Source organism: Phyllostomus discolor, chromosome 11, assembly GCF_004126475.2.
Source record: "Phyllostomus discolor isolate MPI-MPIP mPhyDis1 chromosome 11, mPhyDis1.pri.v3, whole genome shotgun sequence".
NCBI lineage: Eukaryota > Metazoa > Chordata > Mammalia > Chiroptera > Phyllostomidae > Phyllostomus > Phyllostomus discolor.
The window spans coordinates 72,832,820-72,859,210 of record NC_040913.2 but is presented as its reverse complement, the minus strand read 5'-3'; the positions used below and the strand labels follow the sequence as shown (position 1 = coordinate 72,859,210).

Below are 26,391 nucleotides of genomic sequence, written 5' to 3'. Positions count from 1 at the left end.
AGATCCCCAACCAGGGACCTGGCCTGCAACCCAGGTATGCACCCTGACGGGAATCAAACTGGAGACCTTTAGGATTGCAGGATGATGCCCCGACCCACTGGGCCACACCAGTTAGGGATGCAGGAATGTTCAATAGCGCTATATCCCCAGTGCTTAGAGTATCCCCCTGGCAAGAAATACTCTCAGTAAAACTTTGAGGGACAGACTGACAATAGAACTGATCTTATTAAAAAGAAGAAAAATTTACAAAGCAAATCCTACAGGGTCAGCAAGGGGATCGCTAGAGGGCGCTCCAGCCCAGTAGCTAACAGGCTGGAAAACAGCTTTGGGTAAATCACTCTCCCCCCCAACGGAAGAATCTTGGGTTCCCCTAGCACTTCCCGTGTTGTGGGGTGGCTTTAGAAGAGTAAACCCTAGCTATTTCCTTCACATCACACCCCCACGTCTTGCTTTCCTTTTTCCTGTTTGTTTTCTCATGCGTCAGAGCCAACCCTCTGACCCACAGGTTAGGATTGCAGGCCATCTGTGAGCAGTGTCAGGACCCCTGCGCGCCGCTACACTTAACACATGTCATATTTTGTGCCTCAGAAAAGGAGATATAGTGTCACAGGCAGAAGCCCAGGCCTGAGAATCAGGGGGCAAGCTTCCAGGCAGTTCTTTATACTCACTGGTCCCTAACATTGCATTTAAGTTTTACATAGGTAAATAGTGTTCCTCCATTTCACAGGTAACAAAATTGAACGTCAGAGTGCCTGGTAAGGGCCACCTAGATCATCAGTAAGTTTCAAACCCAGGACATTTTGTCTACAGAACCCATGGAATTAACACTATACCATCAGCGTTTAGTTCAAATAGGTCACTAGGAAGAGCATTCATGCTTTCTGTGAGATTCACTGAGGTTAGAAGACTGAATGTCGGGGTTCAACTGGAGTCAAGGGCAGAGAAAGAGGAGGCAGTTACACTGGAGCCCTTCCTGGGATGTGGGGAGGGTGACATCACCACCCAGAAGAGGAGTGGATCCACCCTAGGCAAGGGTCTTCAAGGTTCCTATCTGCTCGGACCTAGTGTTAGCATCTGGCCCCAAATTCCCACGTGATGGCAACCCCACCAGGATGGTAGTTAGAAGTGGGGCCTTTGGGAATAATTAGGTTTATATGAGGTCATGAGAGTGGGCTCCCATGATAGGACTGGTGTCCTTACAAGCAAAAGAAATCAGAACCCTCTCTCCACCATGTGAGGGCACAACAAGAAGGTGGGCCTCTGCAACCCAGGAAAAGGGTCCTCACCAGGAAACAAATCTGCCAGCACCTTGATCTTGGGCTCCTCCCCCCTCCAGAACTGAGACATTAGTATCTGTTGCATAAGCTCCCCAGTCTGTGGGGCTTTGTTACAGTGGTCCACACAGCCTAAGACCGCATCCTCGCCTCCACTGTATCCTCTTCTCTTCTTTGGGATGACTTTCCCCCTCCCCTCACATTACAACCTGCTCTCAGTTAAAGATCCCACCTTGTTCACAAGCTCCTCTGCCGACTTGAAGCACTCTGAAGTTTGGGAATCAGTGGGGTAATGAAGTGCGTGGCCTTTGGACTAAGCAAGTTATAAAAATATTTAAGTTGGAGCTCTGCATATGGGCAGGCTAACCCCCACCCCCACACCTCATTTTCTTTGTGTGTGAAATGCAGATAGTAATACTTGCCTTAGAAGGCTGTGGTGCAATTTAAGTGATTCTGTCAGTCAAACCTCTTGTACAGGGTGCAGGCACAGAGCAGGGACTCAGGAAGTGTTTGTTTCCTTTCTTCCTTCCTTGTTGGGTCATGAATGCCAAAGACAATGTAAAGTTAGCAGAGCCTTTTAGTTCAAAGAAAGAAGTTAAAATGGGATCAACCTGTGAGTGATGGAGTGTTCAGGTTTGGGGGTGGGGAAGAACATTTGGGGACTGAGGACCTTGATGACTCCCATTATGTGTTAGAGGATTGTGGACACCGGTCCCAACCCTAACCCCAAAGCAAGAAGAATGCTTCAGCACACTGCCTGCACATGCGTGGATCGGCTCAGGACTACAATTTGCTCTGGACACTCTCATACACCCCTCCTGATCTCTCCTCTACTCCACTGTGCTGGAATCTTCTGTTACCCACTTCGATTCACTCTCTGCCCATTTCTGCCCTGCTCTGTGCCCCAGGAAGTTGGTCTATAGGGCTGCCTTGTGCTTTGTCCTCCAGCTGGATCAGACTACCAGGGAACAGGGTAGGAGAGCGGAGGGCAGGCGGCCAGCAAGGCACGAGTTCCTACTTCCTGCCTCCACCCTGTGCCAGCCAGGACTGAAGGTGGCAGCTCCATATGGTGCCTCTCCACACACTTCTCCTGTTCACACACTCTCACCCCCTCTCTCCTCCCCACTCCCACTCCAGTAATTATGCTTTCCCTTGTTCCTCCCCCAAGTACTAAGGTTTCCCTACCCCTATCTAGTTCATACCTTTATAACTTGTCCCTTTATGAAACCTCCTCAAATGTCCCAGTTTGAGTGACACTGACTAACCATCCATGAAGGTTGGTTAGGCCCAAGAAGCTGGCCTCCTGCTGGTTCCTGGTGACTACAATGCTACTGTTCTTTGTTGCCACCGAAGGATCCCTTTGCTGTTTCACTCTCCTGGCCAGCACACAATACCATCTAAGACATCTCAGGTAAATACACCCAGGGCCGTCCACAGAAGGGCAACCCCAGGTGAATGTATCATGGGTATTCCCTCCACTCTCCAGCGTCATTGTGTTATTCCTGCAATGGGAAGAAGACGATTCACAAGAAATTCAGCCTAAGAACCTGCTCTTGAGATCCAGGGAAAGACTGCAGACCCAACTCTGAGTCACTAAAATGCTTTATAAACCCTTGAGCCCAGGAGCCATAGTAAAACGTTGAATCCGCCATTGGGAATCCTTCACACTCACTCATACATCCTGTTGTCACGGCCTCATGACCTTTAGAGGCTCCTGTGCTTTTTTTTGTACCGTAAGAGCTTCCTATACTTTCTGCCTCAGACCAAGATTCGGTCATTTAAAAAAGGCGTTTAAGGAAAACAAGCACATTCTCCACTGACTAGAGAATAACAAATTAGGGTTGAAAAGGAATAGCTCTTGCTGTGAGAAATAGCCTTCCCGTTGGGAGGAGGCAAAGCAGAGCTGAGAAGCGTGGTGTCGCCGCTGGTGAGCACCGAGGGGCTGAACGTTGAGACGCCTGAAGGTACAAAGAGGAGATATTCTTCAGCCCACACCTCGGGTTTGCCGGCAGGGTTGTCTAAGTAGACTGAATACCACAGGGAGAGCATGTGGAGACAAACACGTTAACCAGGATCAGGATGGATGAGGACCACCACGCCCAACAGGCCCCTCCAGGCCTGCTCAGGGCTGTCTTCATTCCAATCATACCCATTAACCTCACCAAGCATTTCCTACCAGAAAGACCAGGCCTGCGTGCCTGCGGGTGAAGCGATAATGCGAATCCATCTGGAATGGAAACCAGAGCTGCAGAGGAAGGCTGAATCTACATTTGGGGCAGGAGGCATAGAAGAGTCCTTGTCGTATAAGAAAGTACAGGAGCCTGCAAGGGCCGGGGCGTTCGACAGCAGCAGTGCTAGCTCCGGTGAAGGACTCCCGGTGCTGCAGGGTTAACACCGCATAGCATAACGTCAGGAAGGATTAAGACAGACAAACACAAAAGGCCACTTCTCTCCCCGCTGCCTCGCCACCCAGCCCGTCCCTTAGCCTGAGGGGCTTCGGAAGTCAGCGTCTGCTGTAGTCTGACTCAGTGAAGCTGGAAGCACTTCTGCCTCTTGTGGTTCCAGCTCCTGCCTTCCCGGGCAACCGCCCCCGGGGACCCTCTCCCGGCACTCCTTCCCCGCACCCGCCAGGTCCAGCTCAGCTGAACACTGGGGAGGACCAGTGCCTGCTCACGGCTGTTCTCAGTTTCTGTTGGTTTTATTTATTTATTTACTTACTTACTTATTTACTTATTTATTTTTACCTCACAAAGTGTTAGACACCGGGACTGGGCCTGTATGCCTGGTGGCTACCCAGATAAACTCCACTTGAAATGATAAAAATCAGCCCCTCGTCCCAGCCTGCCTTGCTCCAGTAGAGCAAGATAGGATGGAGACTGTTCCCTCTGCGTCCCCCTCCTTATCTTTCTTCTAGAAAACATTCTGCTTTTGTTCTTTTGACCTCCAGCGAGAAGTGTTACAGGTCAGAAGCTAATGGGTTTACAAAGAGCCTGAAGGGAAGACAGAAACGAACAATCCTGGCTTTGGGCTGCTCATTTAAGCACCCCGACGTGGTGCCGGTGGCATCTGCAAGGCAAGTGCTGTCCCCAGTGAGCTTGAGTCAACACCTGCCGTTGGTGCCGCCACTCATCTTGCTGAAAGACAACTCTCGTGGTGTCCCCGCCCGATAGGAACTGGTCCATGATTACATGACCTGATATGAATGAGTCCCTGCTCTATAAAGAGGTAGAAACCACCACAGGCAACCTGGCTGGGCAGGGAACAGAATTCAGAATGAGTTTGTCAAAGACATAAACCGTCACCGTTGCAAGGCAACCAATAAAATGTTCAACTCTGAAAGAAAAATAAAATAAAATGTCATTGCCGAGGGTTCTCAGATACCTTCGAATCTGCCCTTCTCATCCGGCGGATGGCGACACTGAGGCCAGAAAGGGAAAGGGACTTGTCCGAGGGCAACAGCTGTTCAGCAGCAGCGCTAGGGCTAGAACCCACGCCCGTCACCCCTGCCATTCCTACTGAGTGTCAGCTGTCAAAGCAGCCCTCTCCCTACGGTCTGCACTAACCAGATATGCACGTCCAAGGTGGCACCAGAGCAAACCCCCTGTCAGAACAGCTCCTCCCAGGAGAGGGGAATGGGCCGCTTTGCTTTCCAGTGCGGTGAGGAAAAGGACCGGCCTGGCCGGCCAGCGGCACTGGGTTCTAGTCCCGCCCCGGCTTTTCACAGCTGGACATTCCTGGACACACCCCCGCCCCTCTTGGGCCTTGGGGTTTGGTTTTTGTTCACTGTTTAATAAAATGGAGGTGAATATTGTCCTGAATGAGCAATAAGGTACCTGGACAGAGCTTAAATTTGATGAGTCCACAGTTTTCTTGGAGGAAAGTTCTGAGAAGAACTTTGGGATTGCTTTCATATTGCCTCATTCTAGAGCAGCACTATCCAATAGAAATATATCATAAGCCCTATGTATATGTGTATATATAAAAAAATACTTATAGTCCCACTAAAAAGAGTAAAAAGAAACAGGTGAAATTAATTTAAACAATGGATTTCACTTAACCCAACATGTTCCAAATATTTCTTTCAACATGTCATCCATATAAAAACGTACTGAGGTCTTTTACACCATTTTTTACACTAGTTCTTTGAAGTGCAATGTGCATTTTACATTTGAGTGTGGACTGCCCTAATACGTCAAGCGCTCCGCAAGCACACGTGCCCAGTGGCTACCTTACGAGACAGTGTAGGCCTAGAGTTGAACTCAGGAGTGACCTCCCTCAGGCCTCACCCTCCTGCGGTCCATTCTAACTCCAGAGCCACCAGTTATCTTTCTAAACAACCTTAAATCACGTCATTCCCCAGCTGAGAAGGCCTCCGTTATCTCCTGCCCTTGTGGGACAAAGGCTGGACGCCTCAGCATAATCTGAAAGATCCTTTACGATCGGGGCCCAATTATCCTTTTAAACCGTTCTCTCCTCTCTCTTTGCAAGTTGTGGCCACAATGACAGCAACTGTTCTCTCACCCAACAGGCTCTTCCGTTGTCCTTGCATTTTTCTCTCTCCAGTTAGGGATCTCCTTGAAGATGCATGCCTCCATCCATTCAAGGACTGCCTACGAAATGTCAGGCATGTCAGGCAGCCTGCGGGGCCTTGGACCCAACTCAAAGGGCTACAAAGAAGCTTCTTTGATCAACTCTTACCCCTCCCCCTACCCCAACCTCCACCTCCCTCTAGGTTTAGCCTTATCACTCAGCTGGGTAGTTCGTTTATGTGCGCTTCTCCCACACCCTCTCTAAAGCTCTGGAGGGAGCATTCTCAGCCATTTCTTCAAAGCCTGCCACATGGTGAGTGCTCAGTAAACCAAGGAGGGGTGAATGCCTAGTGAATCCCCACTTTCTAATGCGAGGAACTAACAAACAGAACAGGACGGGCTGAGCTGCCTGATGTCATGCAGGCCTCCCAGAGTGACCTGGGGTCGGCTAGGATCCCCGCAGAGCGGGGAGACACACCTCTGACCCAGGGATGCACTAACCTAGGCCAGCCCCCCAACCCCCCACGCCCACCCCATCCCTGCTGGCGAAGTTGGGAGGGACCCAGGAGCGAAAGTGGAAGGAAAACAGGGGGCGGCGCAGCACCCGCGGGCAGGCGACGGTCGGTAGGGGGCCTCCCATCATGGGATAAGGAGGAACCCAAGTGCAGGGAGCAGCTGGGCAGCTGGTGGGGCTGGGGGAGGGCTGGAACTACAAATCCCAGGGGACTTGAGAGAACCAGGCGGAAGGGACTGCCTTGGGCGGGGCTGGACCGAGGTAGGCGGGGCGAGGCTGGAGCAGTAGGAGGGCCACGCTCTGGCTAAAGGCACAGTGCGCGGGAGACCATGTCCGGGGGCAGCAGCTGCAGCCAGACCCCAAGCCGGGCCATCCCCGCCACTCATCGGGTGGTCCTCAGCGACGGTGTGCAGCTGCCCCCCGGGGACTACAGCACCACCCCCGGCGGCACGCTGTTCAGCACTACCCCGGGAGGTAGGCACGGGCTCGCGAGGTCCGGGTGCGGGCGGTGGAGAGGATGGACTGGGCAGAGCAGGCGGGACTGGGAACCGTCCACTGGACGGGGCGACCAGACCCAGGGTCGCGGTGACTGGGAAGAACCGGAAAGGGGCATCAGGGAGGCAGCGGAGGTGGCCACAGGGAACGAGCGAGTGGCCACGTCCCGTTGCCTGCCTTCTGGGTGCGTCCTCCCGAGCTGGGGTTGCAAACTGTCCCATTAGTTTCCTGCTTCTCGTAGCGACAGCCGAGTGTCCCCCACGCAAACAGAAAGGCACGCTTCCAGGACTGCCACTCGCCGAGGCGTGCTGCCTCTTGTGGGTGTTGGGGGCACTCCTGAGGCGGAATACAGTGGGGTCAAGGTGCCCACCGATCAAGAAGAGGACTGGCCTGGGGTTTTGTTGGGATGGGACGGGCGTCCTCTGTTGGGATAAATGACTCTTGCGGAGCGCTTTTTTCCTTCCGGAGATACCCCCAGTTTTTCCTCGTGCAAGCACCCTCTGACGGAAGCTTTGGGCTGAGGGTGCTCGCCTGCTCCGGCAGCGCGTCGCCGGCAACTGTGGCAGATTGCCGTTTGACGGTGTGGGAACTCCGAGGAGGGACCTGGGGCTTCGGGCAGGGCCGTGCAGAAAAACACGCTCCTCTGTCCGGGAGGGAGGGGGCACCCCGTGTGACCTCCCTAGGAGTGGATGAGGAAGAGGAAGCTGTGCTGGCACGGGCTGGGGCCAGACTTGGGCTGCCCTCGGGAGCCGGGCATTACCTCCCAGCCCCGGATCCCCCGCGCGCACGAGCGCTGATGAAACCTGCCCGCATGTTTGCATAATGAAATCCTCCTCGTGGCTCACCACGGCCCTCCCATCCTCGCCCTGACCTCACCCCTTTTTGCCCTTCTTCCCTCCCCTACACCCTCCTCTACTGCTCCTGCTCAAACTACTCAAAAAACGGCCACGGATCCTGGCGCTGCGCTGAGACAAGGGTGCGGGCAGACGCGGGCGGGGCGGGGCGGGCGCAGTGCAACCTCATCTCTTGCCAACGTCCCGGGCCACATTCTTGTTTTCTCAGGCAGCTGTCCCACCACCAGCGAGCACAGCCAGATCCGAGGTCTTGGGCTGTTTGATCCAAAACATACAACGTTGGACTTGTTAGGGGATCCTCGTCCAGCCGTGCTGCCTTCTGCTACGGAACATGGCTCTGAGGCCCCAAAGCTTAAAAATTGGTGTCCGCTCTGTAATGTCCCGAGTGGGGCAAGAAGCAGCAACCAAGCATAGAAGGGGCAACTGTTGTCTCTCCTGTTAAAAATTACCAAGGAAAAGTTGCCAGGGAGGCTTCCTGCCACTTTTGACTCCAATTCTCTTTCTTGGCTGACCTTTATGTCGTCCACGCTGCCCTGCTTTTTCTGTGTCCTGGTGTGTCTTTGTGGATCTTTCCCAACAGTTGGGGGGAGTTTCTTCAAGCAAGGGAGTGAATCTGCTGGCCTCTTCAGGGAGGGCACTGGGGCAGCCCCGAGGGTTCCAGAAGCCCCTTTTTTGCACCTTTTGTTGCTGGATGGGGACAGATCAGATTGGAAGCAACACCCAGCGGCACCGTTTATGTAGCGAACTCTCCACTTCTCACTCTGGACTGGGAAGTGAGTGTTTTCTGTCAGACCGCAGCAAATCCTCGTTGAGGGCCTTTAGGTGGGAGAGAGGGGCTTCTGCATCGGAGTGCAACTTAGTTTCTGAGGCCAACTGGGAGAAAGCTCGCAGCGCCAGGAGCCTGAAGCCAGGTCTTTCTTGTCAGGGGTGTCCAGTGCGGCAGGCACAGCTCCCGGTCTATGACCAGGGAGCCCTGGCTTGCCTCTGCCTCAGTCAGCCAAGGTGTGAAATCTTCCTCCCAGACGCACCTGATCCTACCCCCTTGCCAGGGCAGAAAAGCTCGACCTAATGAGGAAAGGTCATTCTGGTGCCCATTTTCTCCGGTCCGAAGTGCTGTTTTTCAGTCTTCAGTGTACCTGTGAACTGCCTGGGGACCTCCTTTAAATGCAGATGCTGACTCTGTAGGCTCTGGGGTGGGGCCTGAGATTCTGTATTTCCAACTAGCTCCCAGTGATTGGTTTAAATGCCACACTTGAACATGGTAGGTCCCTGCTTACCCACGGTTTCCCTTTCCTCCATTTCAGTTATCCATGGTCCAAAAAGATTAAGTGGAAAGTTCCAGAAATAAATAATTCATAAGTTTTCAATTGCACACTATTCTGACCATGGTGAAATCATATGACATCCTTCTCTGTCCCACCTGGGGAGTGAGTCATCCCTTTGTCCAGCAGATGCGCGCTGAGTATGCTCTCCACCTGTTAGTCAGGCAGGGTTTGGTTCTGTCATGTTTCATTCTCCACTAGGGTCTTGGAATGTGTCCCCCGTGGATAAGGGGGCACTACTGTACTTTGAGTTAGTGGAACGTGACTTCCTCATCTTTTTAGACCTCGGGATCCGGCAAAAAAAAAAAAAAGTGATGCTTCTATTCAGGCAAATTTCTCTTGAGTTTGGGTTTGGCGTCCATCTTTAAATGGGGTCTAGGGAGAAAGGCAGCATGGGTGCCCGCACTCGTTCACTGGAGGTGTCAGGAGCTGCAGAAGTAGGTGTCCAGAAGTCACTCTTGCTGGACATGGCACTTCAGTGCTTGCCCCTGGAGGAAAAGGATCGCAATCGATTTGAGTCCTCTCCACCCCGATGACTCCAGCTCACTTGCCGTGGTCATTTGCCTGCGCTGCCGCCGCCACCGGACACATGCGCGCATGCGCAGGCTGAGCCACAGATTTGAAGTTAAGTGTCTGTGGACCTCAAAAGGAATTTGCTGAAGCGAGTGTCGTTGATGAATATTTGAGCCCGTGCAGCCTTGAAAAGCTGCAGTGGCTCCATAAACCAGCAGAATGTTTGTACGGGTCAGAAACCTTCCTTGGCTCCATCCCACCCCCACCAGCCTCCGCATTCCTGGTTCCGTGTTGCATGTTTGACCCCAGAGCCTACAAGGGTTCTTTGGGTTCTTCGGGTTCTTCGGCTTCTCTTAAGGCATACTAAAGCCCTGTGCCTGGATAAGGTTGATCAGAGGTAAGCAGGTAGAGCTGCAGGTGTTAGTGACACCTTGTTTTGTTAGACAGACACAGTTTGTGCCCAGGAAGCTTACCTTGGAGCAGCTCCCAAATGTTTGGCTGTGGAACAGACCATGCGGGAAAAGCGGGGGTGGGGGCGAGGGCGGGTACTGGGCGCTGAAGCTAGAGTGCAGCCAGCTCCCAAGGTGTCAGTCACAGAGAGTATATCTCATTATTAAGGACAGGTTGAAAGCACTTGGACATTAAAGCAGCGAGGGAAATATGGACCTCTCTTCACATTGACCTAAGCTTCCTTTTACAGCATTTCACAGGGGTGTCCAACCTGTGGCCCTTGGGCTGCATGCAGCCCAGGATGGCTATGAATGTGACCCAACACAAAATCGTAAATTTACTTAAAACATGAGTTTTTTTGGTGATTTTTGTGTCGCAATGTAGTTAATGGATGGCACTAGGTAGCTCTTCTTCTTCCAGTGTGGCCCAGAGACACCAAAAAGTTGACTCCACTGCCCAAACCTTCCGCCATCTGTCCCTCATTAGAGACTGTGATGGGGGCCGTGGTGCAGGGCACTCCAAATTCCCTCCGACACCCACGAGCCTCCCTGCTTCTAGGACATTCACCACATCCAGAACTGGAAGGCTGTTTGATCTCAGGGGCTTGGATTTCTGAAGTTGAGGAAAATGAACTATAAGCATCAACATTGTGTCCGTAGCATGAAGCAATTAGACAGACAGCCCCCAACCCTTGAACCAGTAGAACCAGTAGAACCAGTAGAACTTGTATGAAACTCAAGTGAGAATTGCCCACTCAGAGAAATCACCCTTGGTAGGACTCACATTCTAACAATGCGGACAGAGGGGTTAGATTTTAATTGCATTCAAAGGCTTACAAATGTTTTTCAATATCCTCAAAGGCAGCGGGGCCTTTATTAATTGAAAGAGGGGTTTGATTTTTTTTTTCTTGAAAGAGCAAACAGGTCTTTACTACCAAGTTTGTTGGAAATGCAGGCAGGGTGGTCCCATCTTTGTCTGTTGGGAGTGAGGCATTCTCTTGTATGGGCCTTTATTTGATGTCTTTCCAGAAGAGAAGTTAGGAAGGGGCAGCAGTGCTGAAAACAGGATGGCGTCCCAAGGTGAAAGTTTTTAATGAAAATTACTCATTTGTACACACAGACTCTGTCGTGTTTGAACAAATGGAAAACGTGTTACGTTCTGGTCTTACCTAATCCGTGCCAGGGTTCTTCCTCTGTTATGATTCATAACAAACGGCTCACGTGTGTAAGTTTGATGTGTGTGTTCACTCGCTTGGCTCAGAGTTCTTTCAGAGCAGTCTTACTCATCTTTGCATCTCCGCGGCTGAGGGCCAGGTCTGGTGTCTAGAATGGGAGAGGTTGAGAAGAATCCCGGAATGGAAGCATTTTCAGGGTAACCTACTTTCTTTCCTACCAGGCCCTGCTCTGAGCTGTCTTAATGATAACATTTACAAGGGCTCATTATTTATCTTGGGATGTCCCAGCAGAAACTTACTTTCTCTGAACTTTCCCACTTAGTCCAGTATTGCAGATAACAGTATTACTGATACTACTTTTCTCTATTGTTACTGAGCAGAAAGAAGTGACTCTTTTCTACTGAACAAGTCAGTTTGGGGGCCAGGGGCTCAGACCAGGGACTGATGCTCCTTACATACATGCGTGTACCCAGTATCACCGACCAGGCAGGAGTAGATGACATCTGCCCATGGCATTTGGGCAGCAAGGACATGGGCAACAAAAGGGGCCTTGGAATCCAATGTCTGTGTCCAGGAAAGTTCACTGGGAGGGCTCAGAGACCAGGCCCCGAGTGCCGGGGCTCACCAGCTGCCCAGGGGTGCTTGTGTTGATGAGAAGGTCTATGGCAGTTAGCTGTTGCCGTCTAACACGCCCCCACAAAACTAGGAACTTCAGCAACACCAACAGGCTGTTGTTTCTGTCCATTCTTGGGGCAACCTGGGCAGCCCTTGGTGATCTGGCCTGTGCTCACTTACACTGGGCAGCTGGCTTGCCCTTGGCTAGAGAGGGTCCAAGACGGCCTCACCCACAAATCTGGGCATTGCTGGAGACACTAGGGAGGCTGGGAGCTCTCTGTCCTCTTGGTCTCACTCTATTCAAGAGTCTTAACCTGAGCTTCTTTGGTTGGCAGTTTGCAAGGCCTCTTACGGCCCAGGCTGTATTCACTTAAACATTGTATTCTGTTGGTCAAAGCAAGACACAGGGCTAGCCCAGATTGGAAGGGTGGGGTTGGGGGGATAGCGGCCTTTGAAAGGGGGAAGCCACGTGTGTGAACAGGGACGGGAGGAGTTGTGGCACATTTTCAGACCATTTTCCACTAGGGCCAAGGCTCCAGAAGTGGTCCTTTGAGGGAGCTTGACTGGCTGGCAGAGCCAAGGCCAGGTGCAGAAGCACACCAGAACCACCAGCCTGCGCATCCACTCCGGGTGTGAGAGCAGAGGACACCTTCTGGGAAACACTGAGTCATAACATAGATCCCATGCCGCATTTCCAAGGGCTTTGGTCCAGCTCCACCAAGCAAACCGCACAGATGGCCATGAGGCCAGACCCCTGGGCAGTAAATACATTTCACTTTCTGTCATGCCTCTCGTTACTCACTGCCAACCGGCCTACCTTCTCTTCCCCTTCAAGGGGGCGGGCTCTGGGAACGCTCCGGAGGAGCCCTCTCTTGCTCTGCCTAGCCATTGGCACGTCCTTGATTTTTCTGGAGTACTGACAATAGGCTGGAGTTGATTTTTTGAGCGCAGCAGCCCAAAAGTGGGCAGGAGGGAGAATACCAGGAGGTTCAGGACAGGTTGAGAACTCGCTTTGGTGTCCTGGTGATGCGTATAGCGTGGAGGGCAACAATTAGGTCTCTTGGCTTAGGGAGGGTATGTGTGGGAAAACAGGTTTCTGCCATCAGCGCTTCGGAATAAAAGGGTAAAGTGGCCCTAGATTACTTTGCCAGGGCTGCCATAGCAAAATACCACGGCCTGGGTGGTTTAAACAATGGAAACTTCTTTTCTCACGGTGTTGGAGGCTGAAAGTCCAAGATCGAAGTGCCAGCAAGGTGGGTTCCTCCTGAGGCCCCTGCACTTGGCTCAGGCATCTCAGACTGCCTCTTCACATGGCCACAGTCCATTCCTCCATGGTATCTCTCTGTCTTATAAGGACACCAGCATATTGGATTAAGGTCCACCCCCCAATGGCTTCATTTAAAAAAATTTTTTTTGAAGGATATGGTCAAAATTACCTGAGGATATGTTCATTAATTTCAGAGACAAAGGAAAGTGGGGAGAGAGAGAGAGGAAGGAACATCAATGTGGGAGGGAAATATCGATCAGTTGCCTCCTATACACACCCTGACCGAGGGTCGAACCCACAACCTAGGTATATGCCCTGACCTGGAATTGAACCCACAACCTTTGGGTGTATGGAATGACGCACCAACCAGCTCAGCCACCTGGCCAGGGCCCCAGTGGCTTCATTTTAACTTAATGGCCTCTTTAAAGACCTTATCTCCAAATATTGAATACATTGAGGTGTACTGGGGGTTGGGACTTCAACATGTGAATTTAGGGGGGCACAGTTTACACAAAACACAGTGCCCCTCCCCCTTCCAAGGACAGCACGTATTTCTGTATAACAGGAGGCATTTCAGAAGGGCCCTCCCTGTTGGTAGTGAACTCCAGGAGTCCCCCCACCCTGGTCTGCACAGGTACATTTTGAAGTATTTGGGGGAATGAGAGAAGAGGAAGGAGCTTGGCCAGCCCTTAGAATAATTATTTTAGCCTTTTTGTTTTGCAAGTGTCTGTGAAAGCCTTGTTCCTCCTGTTTGTTTTCAATGCACTGGCCTTATTTCCTTCAAGGGAATTCCTTTGAAAAGAGGGACTAGCCAGAAAGGCCCTTGGCCATTTGCTGATCGCCCCTAGTTGGTATTCGAGGAGCTTCATAAGATTCCTGGCGTGAGACACGTAGGAATCTTGGCTCTCTTTGCAAAGCTGGTGGGGGCCGAGGTGAGGAAAAATCTCTGCTTCTCTCACCAAGACTTTCCCCGACAAGTCAGGCCTGCTTGCTAAACAGCTCAGCCAGAAACGCTGCCCAGACACTTGCGGCTGCTGCCTGGTGGTGGTGGTGGTGGGAGATCCGTGCTGGACCCTGGCCCTCCTGTGCACGCGCCTCCAGGTTGACACACAGCTGGTGAGAGCCGAATTTAAAGTCGTCCGGATTATTTTGTTCCCAGGCTGCTGGCCTGCATCTGGTGAGCGCAAGCATTCAAGCCTCCCCCTGACCCTGTTGTGAAACGCTCTCCCTTTCCCTGGAATGGGAACAGCAGTTCTAGGAATTCCATTCTTGTACGCTTGCTGGGCCTCCCATCCCGCTCCAGGGAAGAATGCTGCCAGGGGAGGCCCGGGGGGGGGGGGGGGGGGGGGGGAGTGAGGGATGAGCTCAGCTCAACTTACAGGAGTTGCAGCATCCAGCAGCATTTGGAACCCGAGTGTGGGCACTGCAGGGAGATGGAGAAGCTAAGGCAGGCCTCTCGCTCAGGGAACGTCCTGTTCCAGCCAAACACTCAGAGGAAGTAGAAGTCTGAAGACCCCTGTAATTTTTCCAGTTGTCAGTGCTGGCTGAGGCTCAATAGCCCATCTGCCTGGCTAATTTTAAACAGAGGTTGGTGTTTAGGATTGGAGATAAGACACGCTAGGTCTGCCCCTGGATGTCCGTCTGGGTGGCAGAGGGGGGCAGCCTTTCTGAACCTCAGTTTTCCTGTCTGTGAGTTGAGGGTAATGTATCTCCCTCCCTGGGGGGGTTTGGGGACAGCGAGACCCAGCACATCAGGCTGTGAGTGCAGGGTCTGGCCCCCAGGCAGGCAGTGATGACAGATTGCTACAGTCACTTTACCTGAAAACCACAGCATTCATTTATGCAGTAGGTGTTTTTGAGCACCTTTTCGGCACTGCACTGGCTGCAGAGGACGGAAGTAAATGTTCTTCCACCTCCTGCTTGTGTACGCTCTCCTGAGTGACTTTCTCATAATAGCCATTGTGTGGATGTCGTGGTTCTCAAAAAAGGAGTCAAGACAGGCGTTGTCTTACCCTCCGCGATGCTCCTGTGAGGTGTGGACTTTGGTAGTGTTGTCTCTTCGAGCTGATGAGCGAGGCTCGGAGTCGAGGGGCTGGTGCGTGGCGCGCCCAGGTCTGAGCCCAGAGCTTCTGCCTCCGGCCCCTGCTGCTTGCACCACTTTAAGTGCCTGCCAACAAGGAGATCCTAAAAATAAATGCGAGTGTATCAGGGCTGGAACAGACCCTGGAGATTATCTACAAAGCCTGGTGCAGGGTTGATGCTTTAAAAATAGTTCCACGAGCCTAATCTACCACCCTTGTTTACAGGTGAGGAAACCAGACTCTGGGGGAACGTCTAAGCCACTTTATACCTTCAAGTAAACTGCCCTCACCACAGAGCATGCCTTGAGAAACACTCCCCTCCCGCCAGGGCTCTTTCCAGGGTTGTTTTTCTCTCCCCTGTTTTGTCCCAGCTTTGACCATATATTGGACCCTGGCATGGATGGGGCCCAAGAAAGGGTAAAATATGTCACCTGGAGCCATACTGGTCATGGTAATAGCCAGGATTTGTTTGCAGAGGGCATACTTTGTGCCAGCCACTGTTCTGATCCACACAACCACCCCCTAGAGCTGGCACTGAAATCGTCATCCCCATGAGGCAGAAGAAACGGAGGCACCAAGAGATGGAGTAATAATTTGCCCAGAGTGATTAGAATGGGGTTTCTAACCACAGGCTATAGGCAGAGCGGCAAGTAGTCCTCCTGAGGAGTGGTCCCTACCACCCCCCACGCCCTACCCCCCCACCCCCGTCCACAGGGCAGGGAACTCTTGTTGGCCGCTGAACTTACATCCCCCTCACCCCACCCCGCCACATGCTTGTAGAGTGGTTCATTTAAAAAGGCTTTCAGCCCTGGCCGGGTGGCTCAGTTGGTTGGAGTGTCATCCCACACAATAAAAGGCTGCGGGTTCAATCCCCAGTCGGGGCAGGTATGGGAGGCAACCAGTTGACATTTGACCCACTGATGCTCCTCTCTCCTTTCCTCTCTCTCTAAAATCAGTAAACATATCCTCGGGTGAGGATATAAATAAATACATAAATAAATAAATAAATAAATAGGCTTTCAGTTAGAAAATAGCTTCAGTTCTTCTCTACCGGTAGTTCAAGACCAAACTTTGACCTCTACCTTCCCCACTACCCACCCCCACCCCCAACAGGATCCCAGCTACACAGGTGGTTTGAACCGTGGGGGAACCCACCTCTGTTCCACTCCTGCCCTGCTGGGGGACAAGGTTCTGGATTCCCCTCTAGGTCGTCCCCAGTCCCCCTCCCCCACAGCCCCTCCCTTTTTGGGGTGATATGGATGTTTCTCTGGTTTGGGGTTTAGGATCAGGCTCCCAGAAGCTGGAAGAGCAGGCTGATGGGGGGCCTGGCATCTCTGTCCCCACTGGCACACACAGGGTAGGTAACTCCCCTGTCCCTCTGTGGTCCCCACCTACGCCTCTGTTTTGAGGCTTCACACAGTTGACTGTATTCAAATGTTTACAGGTCCCTCTCCGCTGACTATGTAAATTACTGTAAATTACAGGTGTCTGAGGTCAGGAAGCTCTAGCTGTTGCTCACGTCCCTAGCCCCTAGCGTGGTGCTGGTGCAAAGCACTTCGTAAGTAATTAAGTGACACCCACACACCTGCTTTGGGGGCCTAGGATTGAAGAAAGAGTGCTGCTGTGTAGGTGAGGGTTACCACTTGTCCCTGGGTTGCAGTAGTGCCCATCCTTGAATAATACAGTTTGTGGGAGTTAAGTCTAGCGTGGACAGAGGCTAGTACACCAGCCCGAGAGGTGCCAGAGGGGTGAGCTCACCAGGCTGCTTCTCCAGCCCAGCAGAGGGTGCCCTGGGCTTTGGGGGTGGGGTGGGGGAGGCTACCCAGTTCTAGCCAAGGCAGTTTTAACTTGGCTTACTAGAAAAGGATATTCTATATCCTTAGAATGACTCTATATCTTTATTTGTTTGCTTATTGTCCGTACAACCTTATTAGAATTTTGTATTTTAAAAAAATGCTCAGTGTAAAAGATGTTTGGTTGGTTATTATTATTATTTTTATTTTTTGCTTTAATCCACAAACATATACAACATACAGTTCTGTGACTCTCATACAATACATTGTGAACAGTGCACACTTTTCTTATTTCAAATAGTAGCTGCACAGCATCATAATGTAGGTCTAATCCATAATTTATTTAACCTGTTCCTTAGTTTTAAAAAAAGCGTGTGTGTGTGTACAGTTATATTATTCTGTCTACTTTTGTATGTACTCGATTTTTTCACAATAAAAGTATTTAAAGGTACTACATGTAAAAAGTTTATATATGTAAAAAGTTAAAACTCATAAGTACTAAAAGGCTTCTAATAATACAGCAGCCTCTTGTCTCTCCCACCCCTGTCTCTATCTCATTCTTCAGAAGCAACTAATAACATTCTCAGCCCTTCTCCGGGGGATTTACCTGTATGTTTCTAACTTTTTATTGATTTTATCTCTTGACTTATTTTTTGACAGATGATAATTTATTAGCATGTGTACATCCTTGTCCTCTCCTCCCATTGGCCCAAAATAATTATATCACAAGTTTTTAAAAATATGTATTCATTACTTTTATTGCTATGACTAGATGAGCCAAATAGCTTACAATAATAGTGTTTACATTTTTAAACAACTTTTTAAAACTTGCTTCATTTAAAAATGTGCTTAGTTTTCATGCTAGTAAGTCTTGCTACACCCTCCAGCACCTCTTATTATGGTTTTGCACATGCAGTCAGCTTTCTGAAATTACTGGTCCCTTTTCCCCCTCTTTCCTGAACTAACGTGGTTTGGCTGCTCCGAACCTGCCACACAGCTGACGACCCAGGATTCCCGGAAGCCTGTCGTCTTTCTTTCCTTTTGGTAGAATACATCTTCCCGTAGCTTTCTGAAAAGATCTCTATTCTGCTTTTACTTGACTAGCTTCTGGCTGAGTATAAAACTCAAGACTGACACAGTCTTCAGCCTTCCGGCGTTGCCGTTAGGAAATTTCGTACCATTGTCATTCCCAGTCCTTGTGTGCACCTGTTGTTTTTCCCCCTTCTTTCCAGAAGATTGTACAATTTTCCCTTTATCCTTGGTATTGTGAAATATCACAATGAATGTTCAATTGGTGTTTTTAATTCGTTGTGCTGGATACTCAAAGGGCATTTCAAGACTCATCCTTTACTTCAGGACAATTCTCTTCCTTTTTTCTATTTAAGTGAATTCCTTTTACCAGCTTCTTCTTTCTCTCTTTTTTTTTCCTAACTCTCACCAGAGGATATGTTTATTGATCTGAGAGAGAGAAAGAGAAACATCAGTTGCCTCCCTTACACACCCCGACCAGGGATCGAACCCGCAGCCTAGGTGTGTGCCCTGACCAGGGATCAAACCCGCAATGTTTTGTTGTACAGGATGATGCTCCAACTAATTGAGCCACCCACCCAGGGCTCTTCTCTCTCTTTCTTGACTTCCTGTTATCCAGTATTGAATCTCTAATTTATCTTTTTGCTTATTCATCTTTTTGTCTTTCTGTTCTTTAAATATTCTGCTTCCTTTATTATTTTTTCCTCCTGTTAATTTATTCTCAGAAACACGTGGAAGCATTTGGCAGTTCATATTTAAGAGTGAGGTGCCCAAGAGCTGACTGGAGGCCGCTGTGCATTCTGGAGACTGTTAGGCTCTATCTGGCAGCCAGCTGGGTTTTTTCACTGGGGAACCCCCTCTCCAAATCAGTTTCTATAGGTCTGTATCTTTACTCATTATCCTGAAGCAGGGCAGGGCAGGGGGTTTGAGGCTCACCATTCAGGAGGTCAGCTTTAGCTCAATTTCCCATCCCTCCTGGGGTGAGGAACATAAGAGCCTCTCCATGTTGTCAGCCCCCATCTCATTTCCCACAGTGCCTCTAGTTCCTGAACTTGGGGTTCTCTGGGCCAGCCCCGCTTGCTTCCTATTATAACTTCCATAAGACCACAGCTGACCAGCACCTCCAGCTGCTGCTGCCCAGCTCCTTGCTGGGACCTTGGCATCCCCTTCTGGTGTCATTTCCTGCCCCCAAACGCAGGTCAAGTCCCCAGCACCAGGAGACCACAGCAACAATTTCAGCCAAAAATTCCTATCTTGGACTATATGGAACTATGTGTTTTGTTAGTTTTCCTTATCTGTGGGAAGTCTAGGGAATTTCCAGATCACTGTTAAACTGAAGCTGTGCAGTGGTGAATCCCATGAAGGCATAGAAGAAAAAAGTCTTGCCCTGGCTGGCATAGCTCAGTGGTTTGAGCAAGGGCTGCGAACCAAAGTGTCACAGGTTCGATTCCCAGTCAGGGTACATGCCTGGGTTGCAGGCTATGACCCGCAGCAACCGCACATTGATGTTTCTCTCTCTCTCTCTCTCTCTCTCTAGCTCCCTCCCTTCCCTCTCAAAAAATAAAATAAATAAAAAATCTTAAAAAAAACTACTAAAAAATCAAACAATTAAAAAAAAAGTCTTAACAGGCCAAAGGGCTTCATAGGGAGCATTTCCACCACACTGATCTGCAGCTTCCGTTCCTCACTGGCCCCAACTGAGTCAGAGTGGCTTTGTGGTCCCCGCACTCCCCGCCCCCCAGGCTTGGTGCCTCGTCAGCTGATTCCTGAACTCCGCCCTCTACTCTCTGCAGCTAAATTTACACCCTCGTGGCGGCACCACCTCTGCCATCACTTAGCATATGGACTTTATTAGCACAGATGAGGATTTAATCTTTAATTAAGTGCTCTAGCTATAAGACAAAAGGAAAGCAGAAGCTGTTTCTTTTTCTCTTTTAAGTGTAAATAAGGATTTAAAAATTACCAGGGCCCTTCTGGACATATAGCCCTAAGAATCGAAAGCAAGCTCGAAGAAACGCTTGCACACCCATGTTCATGGTGGCATTGTTCACAACAGCCCAAAGGTGGAGCAGTCCAAGTGTCTGTGAACAAACACACTGCGGTATCTCCAAGCAATGGAATATTACTATACGATACGTAAAAAGGAAGGACACTCTGGCACATGCTGCAACAACAAGGCAAACCTTGCCAACGTTACACTCAGTGAAATAAGCCAGTCCCGAAGAGAAAAACGCTGTGTGACTCCACCTACGTGAGGGACCTAGAGGAGGCCGAGTCCTAGAGGCAGAAAGCGGGATGGCGGTGCCCCGGGCGCCTGGGAGGGGAAATGAGGGGTTGTTTCATGGTTTCAGAGTTTCAGTTTTGCAGGGAGAAAAGAGTTCTGGAGTTTGGTTGTGCAACAGTGTGTATGCACTTAACACTGCTGAACTGTACACTTAAACATGGTTAAGATGATAAATTTTGTTATTTATATTTCACCACAATTTTTTAATTTTTTTTAAAAGATTTTATTTATTTTTAGAGAGGGAAGGGAGGGAGATATATAGATATAGATATAGATATAGATATAGATATATATAGAGAGAGAGAGAAACATCAATGTGCGGTTGCTGGGGGTTATGGCCTGCAACCCAGGCATGTACCCTGGCTGGGAATCGAACCTGGGACACTTTGGTTCGCAGCCCTTGCTCAATCCACTGACCTACGCCAGCCAGGGCTTACTTTTTTTTCTTTTCTTTTTTTTTTTAAAAGATCACTGGGTGCCCTGTCTGGGTTGCTCAGTTCACCAACCTTGTGGGTTCGATTCCCAGTCAGAGCACATGCAAGAATCAACCAATGATGCATAAATAAGTGGAACAATAAATTGATGTTTCTCTCTCTTTCATCCCCTTACACTCCCTCTCTCTAAAAAAATAAAAATTAAAAATAAATATTTTTTAAAAATCACTGAGGGCTGGTGACTTTTAAAGGAACTTCCCAGAAACTGCTGGCCTCAAAGCTCTTTTTTTTAAGACAACAGAATCCCCAGCTCTTAGGTTTCACTCTGATAGGGTCAGTTCCCTACTCTGTAGTGAACAAACCAACAAAAAGGCAAAGATGAGGGGAAGCGAGGAGATGAGGAGGTAAGATGCTAAGCCTGGAGAATTAAGAAACAAAAAAGGGGTCCAATCTCTGAAGCCAGGACATCCCCCCTCAAAGAGAGGGGACCATTTTTTATTTATAATCTGCTCTGTTCATTGGCACATAGCCTTTGGTGTAACAGTTGAGGAAAACGGAGAGGCCCAGATAGGGGAGGAGCAGGCACAGAGGGTTGGTTGCACAGCTGCCTGGTAGTAGACCCCGAAGTGCAGCCCCCGGCTCTGTGTTTTTACTTACCCCTCTCCCCGCCCACCCCCCACCGCCCTCCAAGAAATGGGAACTGTGAACTTTAACCACCAGGTGATGAGAAGCAGGTCTGTCTGCTTCAGTATTATTGCCTCCCCGACAAGGAGAGCAAGATGAGGTGACAGCCTAGATGGCGCCTGAGTCAGCCTGGGACAACCCGGCAAGCAGGCGGAGCTCCCGGTCCTGTGTCTTCAGCATCCAGGATCCCCCTGAGCACCTGGAGCCCAACCTCGGGAACTCCTCCTCCTTTGAGGTCAGAGATGCAGCTGGTTCCTCTCCGGGGGTTAACAGAGAGGCCTGTGCTTAACTTCCAGCAACAAATCCCAGCTGTTGGAATGTCACTGCTCACAGCCCTCCTATGAGAGAGGAGGTATTTCAGGGTTATTGACAAGTAGGGGCATTCTGGGAGTCCTGATCATTCATCTCCCAGCTGCAGTTTCATCATGCCTTGCCTTCTGCTTGTACGTGTGTTCAATATATTCTTATATCACCTTACCTTTTAATCTCACTTTTATTATACTTTATTGCATGCCTGATGTATTATATAACAGTATTATCCAGGGTGGGGCAAAAGTAGTTTTATAGTTGTGAGTACACAAAGCAGAGTGTATTCTTGTAGCATTATTTATTCATTATTGTCCTATTTTCCATACAAATAACTGTAAACCTACTTTTGCCCCACCCTGTGTTAAATTATATCCTATTATGTATTAAAAGGAAACTTGATACCATGCCTATATATGGAAAACCAGATTCCCTTGCCATAAATAGAAGGCAACTATAAAAAGAAATATAATGACAACAAGGCAGCTTTAAATTCTTGCTAGATTCCCCTGCCTGCTGAAGGCTTTGAACCTGAGGCCTGCCCTCTGTGGAAAAGGGAACAATCAGCAGGTGCTCATGAGGGATCACGTTACTGGAGCTTCAGAGACCATTTGGACTGAACAGCCTCTCACTGTGCCCTGGTGTTGGGTGGATCAGCTGGGTCTCCCCCAAGGACCCCGGGGCCTGTGCCTTACAACACACTCCGCTTTGAAGTATCACAGGATGGGTCTCGGGTCTGGTTTGAGGATAATGAATAATTCCATAAAACACGGTCCTCACCCCAGGGTGACACTTGGGAAAGGAGGACAAAAAGAATATGAGTGGGTCTCGGACCGTGGACAAACCCTGAAGAAGTGCGGCGACACCTCGGGGCGATGGGTGACCCGGGGCCGGGGCAGAGCGGGCTTGCACAGTGGAGATGGGCTTGGCGGGGCCTCTGGGTCTCTCCTCTCCCCAAGACCAGGCGGGAAAGTTCTCGTTTTTGCTGGTCGGAGAATCATTTAATTTTCTGTTTGCTCATTTGCCAAATGCAGTTTAAGATTCTAGATATCCCACAATGACGCTGTAAGGATGGAACTGCAAAGTGAGTAAAAATGTAGCTTTTCCACTGTGGGGTGTGATTGGCACAAGTAATAGCACTGGAGTGAGTCGATGGGCTTGAAGGCGCGAGCACGGGGTGTGCAGAGCTCCAAGGAAGAAGGGACACAGTCTGGTGGCCGGTGGACCTCTTCTTGCATCAGAGTGGCTCTTGTAACAGGTCGTCAGGGCGGTTTGGTGGTGGCCGAGTCCGAGGCTGTCGCCAGGCACCTGAAGAAGTCTCACTCCTCCTTTTATAGGTCCTGCATTCACAGGAAAACCTGCTGCCTCTGCTGCAGCCACGCCTCAGAGAAGCGGAGAGATGGGCCCGCGGGGAGTTCACGTGGCTTTACCAGTGTCCCTGTTCCTTTCCAGGTACCAGGATCATCTACGACCGGAAGTTCCTGATGGAGTGTCGGAATTCACCTGTGACCAAAACACCCCCACGGGACCTGCCCACCATTCCGGGGGTCACCAGCCCTGTAAGCAATGAGCCCCCCACGGAAGCCAGCCAGAACCACCTGCAAAACAGCCCCGAAGAAAAGCCAGCAGGCGGTGAGTGGCTGGGCGTGGCCGGACTCTTGGGACAGAAATGTATGTGGACCGAGAGTTGTGTCCACTAGGGGGAATTCCAGGGAGAAAATGATGGTGACAGCCACACCTGTGGAGCAGCTCAGGATCCAGAGGGTCGAGGTAGGGGTTGTGGGGGATGGTGGGGAGAACTTTCACCAGTACCGACTTTCCCCAGGAACAGGGCCCAGGAACCCCAGGAAAGATGATTGGGCCTCATTAGGTGAGCTAGTCAGAAGGGGAGCTAGACCGAGATGAGAGGTTCCCCATAGCAGCTTCTTACGTGTGCCTACATAATTGTCCCTAGGCAGCACCTGGTGTCTGCAACACTTGAAATACACACACGGTGTTCATGTGCAGGAGACAACTTTTCGAAGACATGGTGTCCTTCTCCTCTAAGAAATGACATGTCTAACAGGCTCAGAAAGGCACCCAGGATGCCTTCTGTCAGGGTGCTGGTCCACTAACAGATTCTTGACGAAAATGGGTAGAAACAATGCAACCAGTTGTTTCTGCAGGTTTGCCATGGGGTCACTAAAGCCTTCTGGTCCCCTCAAGTAACCAGAGCAGCACCCCCAGCAGAGGTGTGTGGGGGTATAGTTTCTATGGCCCCATGCCTGGCTTGTCGGAGCATCTGAGCTCACCCCCTGCAGGAGGAGACAGTGTAAGCATGTGCAGCAAACCGCCAGCCTGGAACCCGCTGACCCTTCACCCTGAAGGCAGCGCACCAGACCAGGCAGGAAGCAGCTGGGACCTTGGGTTGGGCTGGCTTTGCTGACAGCAGCAGAATCTATCTACCCAGGGCCTGCAGGACATGCTTCATAATTACCTTGGGAACCCCACAGCCCAAGACAGGAAGCGGTTGCCTTGCCTTGCAGACTTGGAGAGCAATAAACGGCAAGGAAGTGACGCAGAGAGCAACGGGGCTGGCACCAGGCAGTGGGGTTCCCTGCTGTGTGTTAAAGGATGGAGAGAAGGAGGGACAGATGTACCTGGGGGCACAGTACCTCCCACCCCCACTTTTTGCTTCAAAGCCTGGAAGTTGAGGATGGAGGTACAACTCCTAAGTCACCACTGCCTGAAGGCTGTCCCTCGCCCCCACTTGCCTACCTTCTTCCCTTCCACTTTCTGGAGCAGCCCTGGCCTGTACCAGATGCAGGGCTGGCCCAGCGGTGCCCCGGGCAACAGCCTTATCCACAGTGATCCCTAGTAGTTTCACACAGTTGTGATGGGGTGTGGTGGTGAGGAAGTGACGTCATTCTTCATTTTGCTGAACTGGATGTAAGAAGCCAAGGCTCCTGGCCTTGGATCCACATGTTTGTGTAAACAAAACAGGAAGAAGAGCCCAGTTGTTTCTCGTTGGGACCAGAGCAGGCACCTTACTATGTAGAGCCTTGGGCCTTGCCCAGGAGATACTGCATGAGGCGGTGGCATTAAAAAGAAAAACAACCTGTTGCAGCATGAATGACTTGGAATTTTTAGCGGAAAGGGGGTGAGGGCAGTGAGTGGCTGACTTACCCAAATAACTACGATTCCAGGCTATTCTTCAGACAGTCAGATGTATTCCTCGTAGGTTATGGTACCATTTTCTTAACCAAAAGCTGGGACACGTGCTCAGAAAAGGTATATGCTTAAGGAAGGTATATGCTTTTCTTTTCTCTCCTTTTTTTAAAAAAGATTTTACTTATTTATTGTCAGAGAGGGGGAAGGGAGAAAGGAAGGGAGAGAAACATCAATGTAAGAGAAACATCAATCAGTTGCCTCTTGGACACACCCCGACTGGGGATCGAACCCACAACTCAGGCACGTGCCTTGACTGGGAATCAAACCTGCATCCTTTGCTTTGCAGGCTGATGCCCAATGCACTGAGCCACACAGGTCAGGGCTTAAGGAATATTTTTCTATGAAATTATGTTTATGTCAGTTTGCAAGTAACCATTCATTCTTATTAAAAATAGTAAAAATCATGTGAATTCAGGACTGTCACCTCTCCTGTGAGAGACTGCTCTTCCTTTGGGATTGGGGAAGAGGGCACAGCTGGACAGGGCACCTTCAGGCCTACGTTTCTGAGAATACCTAGTGTAGTCCCACCTTCCTTCCATCCTCCTTGGCAACGTGGACCTGGCCTCTGCCCTTCCTGTAGGAACACCAAACTGCAAAGCTAATCCTTCTCCCTGGCCTCTAAAATGTCAGTCCTAACAATGGCTCGCTGCTCACCTGACCTTCTGTCCTTTCTCTCCCCAGGTGACGAATCACAGTTTGAGATGGACATTTAAGGGACCAGCCACCAGATCGAGCAATGCCTCTGGGCCCCTCTGGCTCTTCTCGGGAGAAGAGCCACACCAGCCAGTCATCGTCCTGGGCAGGCATTGGGTGTGGGGTCGACCGCCCCAGTCCTCTGCCCCCTCGGTCAGGGCACCTGCTCCCCCTTCCTCTTGGCGAACACCAGCAGATACCTCTATGTGCCTCCACTCATGCGGGAGCTGGCACCCCAAGGGGAGTGACTCTTGAGCGCACACCCTGCAGCCTGGGGCCAGGAAGCGGACTTGGAAGAGCCATTCTGGATGATCATGGCTCTTCCTCTGAAGGCATACCCACCCCTTCCTTACATTACTGTGCCTGGGAAACTTCCCCTCCCCCTGCTTCCCCAAGAGAGGAAATAAATGCCACCTTCGCCCCAGGGCCAAGAGTTGGCCCCTGTCTGAGGTCTTTTCAGCTCCACGTGGATCACTAACACCAACGGCTAGTTCACAGCACACGTAACGCACTTTCCTAGATAGCATCTCATTCTGTTTTCATGCCGATCCAGTGACCTAAGGAGGGCAAGTGTCATCCTCATTTTATAGCTCGGAAGTTACAGTCGCACGCTAGAAATCAGAGATGGGGTGGGACTGACTGGGTGTGGACCATGCCACTCTCCACCTCTTGTTTTTCAGTGGTGGGTGCCGCTACTTTTCTGGGCTTCGCTTCCTTAAGCCTGGCAGGTGATCTGTCACCTTCACTCTGTGCTCCATTCCCCTCAGGAGTCAAAGGGAACAGCCTGAGTGTTGGCCAACGTAGAGACTCTCTGATCCATGTGCCCCTGATGTTTGTCAATGGGTCCCTCTGTGGGCTGTCATGAGGGAC

The 26,391-nt window shown here is 50.5% G+C and overlaps 1 protein-coding gene across 1 annotated transcript; it reads left to right on the top strand.

The window, feature by feature from the left end:
* Positions 1-6,578: 6,578 nt before the first annotated feature.
* EIF4EBP1 (eukaryotic translation initiation factor 4E binding protein 1) lies at positions 6,579-25,974 on the top strand. Its single transcript, XM_028527017.2, has 3 exons — positions 6,579-6,791; positions 23,071-23,250; positions 25,510-25,974. The coding sequence occupies exons 1-3, from the start codon at positions 6,647-6,649 to the stop codon at positions 25,539-25,541; spliced, it is 357 nt and encodes a 118-aa protein (XP_028382818.1). The 5' UTR covers positions 6,579-6,646; the 3' UTR covers positions 25,542-25,974.
* Positions 25,975-26,391: the final 417 nt, after the last annotated feature.